The 10,093-nt window shown below is 32.1% G+C and overlaps 1 protein-coding gene across 3 annotated transcripts in view; it reads left to right on the top strand.

The window, feature by feature from the left end:
- LOC106459797 (E3 SUMO-protein ligase PIAS2-like) overlaps window positions 1-10,093 on the top strand; it is a 107,412-nt gene that overhangs the window by 67,861 nt on the left and 29,458 nt on the right. For all 3 annotated transcript variants that reach the window (XM_022386342.1, XM_022386343.1, XM_013919456.2), the window contains one exon: window positions 1,823-1,983. In XM_022386342.1, the coding sequence (XP_022242050.1) occupies window positions 1,823-1,983 (161 nt within the window). The remainder of the gene's footprint in view (window positions 1-1,822; window positions 1,984-10,093) is intronic.

Here is a 10,093-nt window from a genome sequence, read left to right as displayed (position 1 = left end):
AATAATGTTGTGTTCTTGTCCACGAAACCCGAGGAATAAGGTGGCAAGAGTCCTTCCTCCAATATTTTGACATATTTCGCAAAATTTATGTTGCCAACGCACTCCACTAAGCTCGATCTCCCACTAACCCAAACAGCTCCCCAAACCATCACGCTGAAACCACCATGCTTCACAGTTGGCTGCAATCTGTTGAGCCAAAACTCTTGGCGAGGCATTCTCCAGACCTATATCCTTCCACTGTTCGAAAATTGAGCAAATCTTGATTCGTCTGAGAACAATACGGTCTTCCAAGAGTCCAGAGGCTTGGTCATCATATCACTTGCCCACTTCTTTCGTCTGACTATGTTGGCAGGTCTTAATAAGGGCTTCCGGCTAGCTGTTCTGCAACGATAACCCAATCTGTGGAGAATCCATTGAACAGATTTCGGACTCATACCACCCACTTTGGCCACTTCTGCAGTCATTAAGCTGGGATCCATTTCGATGCTCCTCTTGACAGCCCTTTTTGTCCTCTTTGATGGACCAGGACGACCCGGACGCTGCTCAGCTGTTTCCTTGTCGTGTTTCCTGAACTGCACGATGATTCTGTTGACTGTCAAAAGCGGGATTCCCAAATTCTGCGAAATTTGCCACTGACTTATTCCACCATCTGCTTGACCAACTATCCTTCCTCTAACAAAATCTGACAATTCGAGAGAACCTTGAGTTCTAGGCATGTAGCACAAGATAATTTGTGTGTGGACCATTTTCATTTATATAGTGCTCTGTGAACACAAATTAGTTAGCATAAATCAGTTAAATGACGAAAAATTAGGTGTCTATTTACTTGTGACCACTCAGTGTAAATGGACAGTTAGGTAAATAAGCTGTATTTTAAAATTTGGTGTATCTTCTAAGCTCTAATGTTAAGAACTCAGATTTTGTTATTAAATTAAATATGAAAAGTTTTTATAATGATAAAAGAAGTATTCAAATAGAATATATTAGTAAGATCATGTATTAGCTGATACTCATTAAAGTGCTTTAGTCACTATTGGAATTTTACATCTGATATCAGTTTCTTAAATTAACAAGAATTTGCAATACAGTTATCCACATTTTAGAAGCTGTTTATGTTTATGAAAAATATATTTTGGAAGAATTAAAAATGTGTTACTACATGGTAATGATGTCTTATTTTCATATAACATATAGTTTGTTTTTTTTCTCTCGGATCATATTTGTAGTATAATTAGTGTTTGAAAATACTCCTGTAGCCCAATTTAAAGATCATATCTTGTTAGAACCAATGGGTATTCATTAAAAAAAGAGCACAGAAACCTTCATGTTTTATTCATTCAGGATTTGATTAACTGCAGTCATATTACCAAGGCTGGCAAAAGTATAGAATATAATCATACAGATAAATATTAACATTTTTCATGAGAAAAATATTAAATTCTAAAGGTAAAATTTTCAGATAGGAAGGAATTGTATAATATCCTTAACTGTACATTAGTAGTATACATATATTCAGACATCAAAGCACATGTAGTGTAATACTAGACACGTTTTCACTCATGGAGTTTCTGTAACATACATTCTGGTTTTATCATTGTTTTTAAATTGTCAAGTACACATTATATTTAAACTTGAATATGGCTACAGTTGGAAATATCTTTCCATACAGTGATGTAAGCCTGTTTTGTTATTGTATCATAAAATGTATACATCATTTTCATCCTTGTTGGAGTGATTACTGTAGGTTATATACTCTGCTACCTAAGATGAAGATGATTGTAATGAAGCTACATGTATGCAACAATTGAATTGTTTTTTCTAGTTAGGAAAAATGAGGATGCAGGTTCCTTCTCGTGCATCTACCTGTTTGCATCTTCAGTGTTTTGATGCTTCTCTGTATCTACAAATGAATGAGAAAAAGCCCACATGGATTTGTCCAGTGTGTGACAAACCAGCTCTTTTTCAGCATTTAGCTATTGATGGGTAAGTAACTGGTATTGTGAATTATCAGCTAAACATTTGTTCAAAAAATCCATATTTTGAATCTACTTATTAATAAACTATTTTGGTATCTCTTTCTTAAGTACTTGTATTGGTATGGAAAAAACATGCTTGATGTCAATGGTACTTAGACAGTGAACAAAGAACATGAGCAGTTATGTTTTTTGTTACCAGTTTATTCTGTTACCAAACTTTGGAGCTGTATTGCCACTAAGTGTGCATTTTTGCTAAAAGCCTGATGTGAGTATATGTTCATTTATGAAAGTAAATACAGCATTCAAGTATATGTACTATAACACTAAAGAAGTATTCAGGCAATAAAACTTCTGAATTCTGTAATTGGTCTATAAAACATTTGAAGGACAATTGTGATTGATACATCACACCAGAATTCCCACTGATGTCTGATGGCAAGAGTTTTTTACACTATCACTACATTTATACAGTTACATTCATTGTAAATAATACTTCAATAAGAATTGTGATTAACGTGGATACCATGTGAAAAACTAGATATATGGCTTTTTTCATAAAAAAAAAGTGTGTAAAGCATAATGAAAGTGCATAGTTAACAAAATGAATATCACATCTCAGCATCTACAAAGGCTATAAAGTCCAAAAACACATTATTCACTTTACAATGTAACTTTCTCTTCTATTAATACAAAGATTAAAGCCTAAAGAGTATAAACAAAGTTACAAAAAATCATGAGTATGCATTTTACGCTTAATATACAGAGAAAAAGTTGCTTAGCCCTCTAATCACCAGTACACTTTTTAAATTCCTTTGTGTGCATGTCACAAAAAGTGTTACTGAGTTGCATTCAAAATTTAGTTAAACTACTCTACTGTCAATGTGTTTTAATGGAACTAGCATTATCAGATATGCTATAATTCAAAGTTTTATATTATCCAAGTTATTATTCCTTTACTTTAACTTCTGAAACAAACAATTAAAGCTTCAGTTTTGTTGTCACATAATGTGCATTCAGTCTTTCTTACCAAGGTTAGTACAAATCATATCTTGTTGGAGGCTTAACTGTCTCTGCAAATGATAACATTGTATCACCCACGGGCACCTGTTGAGGTGTGTTGACATATATAATAAAAGGTCAAGAATTGGAAAGGAAAATAAAAAGATTTGTGAAAAGGTGAAGACATGAAATTATGTATATGATAAAAAGAAGATATTTTAAGATTATTCAATGAAGGGATAAAAGGTTTGTATATATTTAAATTTCTTAATTTTAAACATTTCATTGCACTGTATGTTGCTGATAATAGCTAGGGCTAGTGACATGGTAGAGAAATTGGAAAAAAATATAAACAGTTACTTTAAAAAAATACCTTTGATATTCATTTAGGAGGTTATAGAGATTATGCCAATGAAACGTGAAAACTGTAAGATAAAAAATAGCATTTTTTTTACTTAACAAGAAAGTCACCTTACAGGTCAACTATTCAGAGTCTGAGTGCAAATAACTACATTAAATAACAAATTTTTATTAGAAATAGTAGAAAAAATTAAAATGAAATACTTTTCTGTAACTACATATTTTTAGGAAAGTTCTTGTCAAGTTTCAAACAATTTCATCCACTAGTTTTATTTTTGGAATATGACAAGAGTGGCATTACCTACTAGCAATCTTTGTAGCTGGTAATCATAGGGTTAAACCATATGTTTTAAATGCTTTTTATAATTTATTGGTAAACTTAATTTTCATTGTATGAGGCTTCTTGTGCAATACATTACGATCAGTGTTGTCCCCCTCCTTTTTATAAATGATTTCTAAAGTTCATCAGTCATGTGTAAATCATGACATCTGAGGAAAGTTGGAATGTAGGTGATACTTTTGTTTTGATGGAGTGATATCTAATTTTCATCTAGTCTGTATCAAAATATTATTTTCTTTTGATATAGTGGTATCGGTACATTAGCCTCCTAATCTGCATATTTCACACTGACATTTTTATTGACTTGGTGGATGTTTATATTACTATTCTAGTTGTAACTAGAACCACAAAAAGTACTTCAGAAAATTTTTTAATGTACTTTGTACCATTTTTGAAGCATTGTATGGGTGGTGATAGGATGATGATAAATCGTCCAGATTTTTGAAGATATTTAATTATATACATGCTTCATCCGAATGTGATAACTCTCTTCCATTTGTCACTTTCCAGATACCACTCATATAACTTTGAACACTTAGTCTTTCATTAGATTGTGTGTTTTGGGAGAAGATTTTGAACAAAGCTTTTGTGTCATTTTTGTAGACATAAATTATTCTGAATAATCTTATTTACATTTCTTAGGAATATTTCTACAGTTAGCTGCAATGGTCTGCTGTGGGTTACTTCCTCTAACAAAATGTTTACTTGTCTTTACTACCTTCAGTGAGAACTGGTAGCCAGTTATGGAGTAGCTTGTTTTTCTTTGCTGAAATCAGGCCTCCACTTGCTTTACCATAACAATTCAATATCACACAGTGTTCCAGATAAACTTTTTTCTTTGCTGAAATCAGGCCTCCCCTTGCTTTATCATAACAATTCAATACCACACAGTGTTCCAGATAAACTTTTTTCTTTGCTGAAATCAGGCCTCCCCTTGCTTTATCATAACAATTCAATACCACACAGTGTTCCAGATAAACTTTTTTTCTATCTCCTTGAAATAAACTGTTATGGTGAAAATGAAAAACCAGTAATAGAAACTTAAAGTTTTGGGTTTGGGTGACTTTTTCATCATCCAGCATCTGCTGTGTTTACTAGGAACTTTCTCTTATTATTTATATATCAACATCCTATTAAGAATCCACCCAATTAGACTGGTATAATTTTCTATTCAACAGTGGCCTCCAAACTACAAGTAACTGCTCCATAATTCATTTTGAATATGTGAATAATTTAGAGGCCTAATCTATTATTTGACTTGCTACTGCAGTAGACTATACTTTTGCCAAATAATGGCTCCTCAGTATTGCTTGAGAAAGCAAACCAAAGAGGTACAATGGGCCTTCATATAGTGGTGCAATGCAAACTTTACATCAAATCCTTCAAAATGCTGCATAATTTTTCAATCACATATTGGTGAGAATTTTTTCTCATGCTGTGTTTGTTTTTGTTGAATATGCACATATGCATGAATGATATACATACTGGCAAATTGCATGCATACACACAATTTCTAATAACTTTTTTTGTGTAAAAAATACATGTTTACTCGGATCTTATCTGGAGCATTATTACAGATATTCTTTACTTAGAGATGCTAAAGTTTTGTGTCTTGCATGCTTTTAAAGTGAAATAGGAAAACTTTATTTGGCAAAACCTGTAATGTTAAATTTCCCAGAAGCGATCAATTTTACATGCTGTTTGAACTTAGAAATCACCACATCTCAACTGAACTAAACGAAAAATAAGTATTTTAACATGTGTGATTGCAGACCATATGGAATGGTCAGATGCAAGATTATTGGATATTCAAATTACCTTAGGTCTTGTACAGTTCTCTCTAGATAAATATAACTGAGATCTTGTGATTCAGCATCTTTTGTGACTAAATATTATTTTTCTGTCATCAAAAGTATAGCTATAATATTTCTCCAAAGAATATATATGTTCCATAATACAAGCCCCAAGGTAATTAATTGTTCTAATAAGAAAATCAAATAAAATATGAAGAGATTAAGGGAAGAAGATCTAGTGAGAGTGTATTTATACTTATAAAAATATAAGTCCCGTACTCCTCTGGTAACTACAGTGTTTGCAAAAAGCACTGCTCCACTGGATACGTGATTTTGGCCACATCTGTACACTTTAACCATGGTCACACAAATAACTTTGTATATGGAAGACTGCAGCTACAGGTCGTATTTGCTGATCAGAGCTGATATTGGCCTTTCATAGTTATTTTAATGAATATAGCAGAGCACTAGAGCATAAAATAATTATTACTCATTAGTGTTATCTTCAGTAAGGATTATTCATGTTATAAACATGGATTTTTAATTGTACTAACTAATTTTTGATGTGATGGTCTTCAATTGATAATAAAAATTTACCAGAATCTCCAAAAGCTTGTGAGATTGCACAGTATAAAAGATAATCAAGTGTTAAGGCTTATAAATTTGCCCACCAGTGACACAGTGGTATGTCTGCAGGCTTACAATGCTAGATATTTGGTTTCAATACCAGAGGTAAGCAGAGCACAGATAACTCTTTGTGTAGCTTTGTGCTTAAGTTTTAGAAAAGTTTGTAAACTATTTTAATACACAAAAAATTAATGATTGTTCATTTTTAACAGTTTAATGTTTACCAACAGAAAGATTTAACATTGAAGAAAATGGGACTGTTCATAGCCTGCTGGTTAGTTTGTTGGGGTGTTGATACAAAGTCTATGGTTTGTGTTCATATTCTGCAAAATTGCTCTTTGTGGCTGTAGGTGCATTATACGAGTGTTGGTCAGATGGTTTGATTATAGCTATCCAAGAATTGGTGGTAGGTGCTGTTGATTAGGGACATCTAGTGCAGATAATTTTTGTATAGCTTGACACAAATATCTGAAACTAACAAACAAATGCTTAAATGTACATATAAAAATATAAGGAACTAAATGCATATTTATAAATCTTGAAAAGGCTTCTAAAACATGCACAAGAAAGATTACCAATATAAAATTAACTAAAGTGGAAGAACTAGAAGGGTTCAAAACAAAAATGTAAAGGTTTTTCAGCTTTCTAAAGCTTGCAGTTTGATTTGTATTGATATGCAGTGTGGGTACTATAGTGCACTGATGCTACACAACCTAAGATTATAGGTTTGTATAATCATACCAAAATGTAATTTATATATATTGATCTAGCTTTCATACAGTGTTTATTAAATGCTGAGACTCCCCAGAAAGGAAGTTTGAGTTTGGGAAACCAAAAAAAAAAACTGAACTATAAAATAGATTCATATATCTCAATCTAGAACTTAAATCATCCTTTTCTTTAGTGTTTTTTATATTGAATGTGGTGAACAAAAAGACTTCCTAAGGGTACAGCTTATTTCCAATATGGTACATTACCTCCGCTCACCTAAATAGTTATTCTTGTTCAGTGCTGCTCTCTATATGCAAAAAACTTTTTTGTGCATGCCACGAGCCTTGAAACTCCCACCCATCTGAAATTGACTAATTCTAGTTCGTCTTGCATGCAAATTATCATCTGACAACCCTCAACCAATAAGAGCATGACATACGCTCTTGATGCATGTGACTCCCTCTATTCAATTCTACCGAACTATCACTTCTTGTTTCGCAGTGCTTGTGTTATAATGTTTAGTTTATGCTCTCTTCAAGTGTTTTCTTTTAATTTTTTTTTCCATATCTTTGTGTTCATTTCTCTCGATAAGTTTACTCTTTATTATACAGTAGTGATATTTGTAACTTGTTGAGTTATTCTGAAGTGGAATTATTTTATATTTCTACCCGGTTATGGAACTTATTACTTCATTACAAAAACTTTTATTTGTTTCTGCCAACATACTTGTGTTTGGTTATTCATTTTGCATCATGAATTCTACATTACCACATCATAGGTTATATGTTCTATTGGTACATTTACACAGGCTTTGGGTCGAGGTACTCTGCAGGAAGATTTTCAGGTTTACTTCATTTGGAGATTGATCGTCCAATGAACTGACTTTTGTCAGGTCTTTCCTCGAGTTTGGGGTCACTCACATTTGAAATACAGTCCACTGACTTTGGAAAGATAAGACATTCTACTGTTATGGTTTTTGGATAGTTTTATTGTTAATATTATTAGCTGTAGTTATTTGGGTTCCATAACATAAGTTTTGTTAGATTGGTTAATACTGCATGTCAAATTCAGGTTAACAATTAGTTATAGTTGTATCTTTTCTCCTATACCATTCGCTTAGGCTTACCATGGTCTTTTTTATTTTAGTATTACCTGTAATTCATCTTGCTGATAGATCAATCATTAGTTTAACTATTCACTTGGTTTATATGGAATCCTTGAGATGGGTTCCACACAAACTTCTCGGGTGTATCGATAATTAGGTTAAATATCTTGTTCGATTAGGCTTAATAACTGTCTGTTATTTTCAGTTTATCTGTGGTTCTATTTACAGGTTAATCGATACTTAGGTTAACCCTTTCGCAACGGGCTCGGTGTGACATACACGAGTTCGTATACACTTTAAGTATTTATACATTAACTTTTAGTTCAGTATGTGCATCTTCACAAAATTTGATATACCTTTAGTAAACATTACAAGTCTTTTGTACACAAAAATCAAATTTTTTAATGAAATATTTTTTTAAAGATTTGTTTGGGAATATATGGAATCTGTTTCATTACTAGTCAGAGTGGAAGTGATTTTCATGTTATGAAAAAAGATACTATTCTTCATCCCCCAAATCTCAAATTTCTTTTATGTAATCTTTAAAACCTCCTAAATACATTTCAAACATTTGTTTTCAGTAAAACTATCTTATCAGTTATTTAATGATATACTTAAGTCTTCAGCCTGTAGACAAATCCTGAAAGTATAAGAAAAAGACAAGTTGTAAAATTAGAAAGAAAAGGAGCAGCTATCCCATTTTTTTGTTACTATTGGTCATGAAGTTTCAAAGTACTTCTCTTACGAGTTTGAACTGCTAAACGTTTCATTTATTTTCTGTGTTTGTTTTACTGTCAATGACTAAAGTAGAACCCCACTGAAAATAAACCAATAAATTGCTGCTTGTGTCAGTGACTGTTTACGTGACATCATCGTAATACAATACTCCTGAAAGCAACAAAACCCACATGAAAAGATAGTCGACTCGACCCCTGCTTCAAGAACAGGATGTCTAATGTATCAGATTATATATACTAAAATATTTTCTTGGAAATTTCAGTGAATACGTTTATGCTGACAACAGGAAGTGTAATTTATTGACTTATGTCTGTATCCTACAGTATTCACAACAAGACCTTTCTAGAGTAACAAGACTGCAATTCTTTGAATATTGGTAATCATTTTGGGGTGTTTGGAATTTAGCAGCATAAGTGTACAACAATGTTATATGAGCACATGCTCATAAAATCCTATTTCCCTTTTCAGCACTTATTCATCAACCAATAAAAACTGTAGTTTCAATACTACTTATCATACTCATTTTGTTTTGCAAGCCTTATAAGTCCAGTCTTCTGTGTAGTTTAGAAGTTTCCTCACAGTTATGAAACACCTTGAGTTGTTACTGACTCTTACCTTGAAGTAAGTAATAATCTTTTATAATATATATATATACAGAATCAAATACAAAGTACAAATCTTACTGTATTACCAATGTTTTGCAAACTGCAATAATATTTCGACTACCATACATTACATATATACATATATATTTACTCATAAATGCTTAAATTTTAGTTATTTTTCTTAAAACATGAACAATAAATAAAAGTTACACAGAAAAAAATGATTTCTAGTGCTTAAATTATGGTGATAGGAAAATATGTTGCCCTAGTGTGCCTTTAGTGCTAAGCCTCATTTATTTATTCAAGTGGAGGGTGAAGAAATATAATTTTTGTAGGCTTAAAGTATACATTTTAGAAAGAAAAAATACATTACTAGTACACTCAAAATGTCTGTAATTTGCTTGGGTTTATAACTAAAGTATATATGTGTGTTGAACATTTTTTTTATCTCTGTTTAGAGCAACAACTCGGTTATCACCATTCAACAGTCTTGGCAAAATTATTATTTTCTCTTCCAAGCACTTTACAAACAACTGTCAGAATCAGGTGAAGCACAACTTGTCCTTTCTATTGGTTATAAACAGACCTTTAAGAAAAGTAGGTGGAACTAAACAAGAGGTTTGGAAAGAATGGAGTAAGAGGAGGCGTTACCATAATTTGTTTGCTAGATATATTGATTTCTCAGCAAATCAAAGCTTGCCATTATCTAAAATTCATGTTTCTAATTTGTTAACTACTTGTAGACATATATAGTAGGTGTAAAAAAATAAAAATAAACAGACCAACAAGACATGAGGAGGTGCTATGTGACACAAATCAATATTGTTACGTATCTGCTT

Source organism: Limulus polyphemus, unplaced genomic scaffold, assembly GCF_000517525.1.
Source record: "Limulus polyphemus unplaced genomic scaffold, Limulus_polyphemus-2.1.2 Scaffold662, whole genome shotgun sequence".
NCBI lineage: Eukaryota > Metazoa > Arthropoda > Merostomata > Xiphosura > Limulidae > Limulus > Limulus polyphemus.
This window is presented reverse-complemented; position numbering and strand designations above follow the sequence as displayed.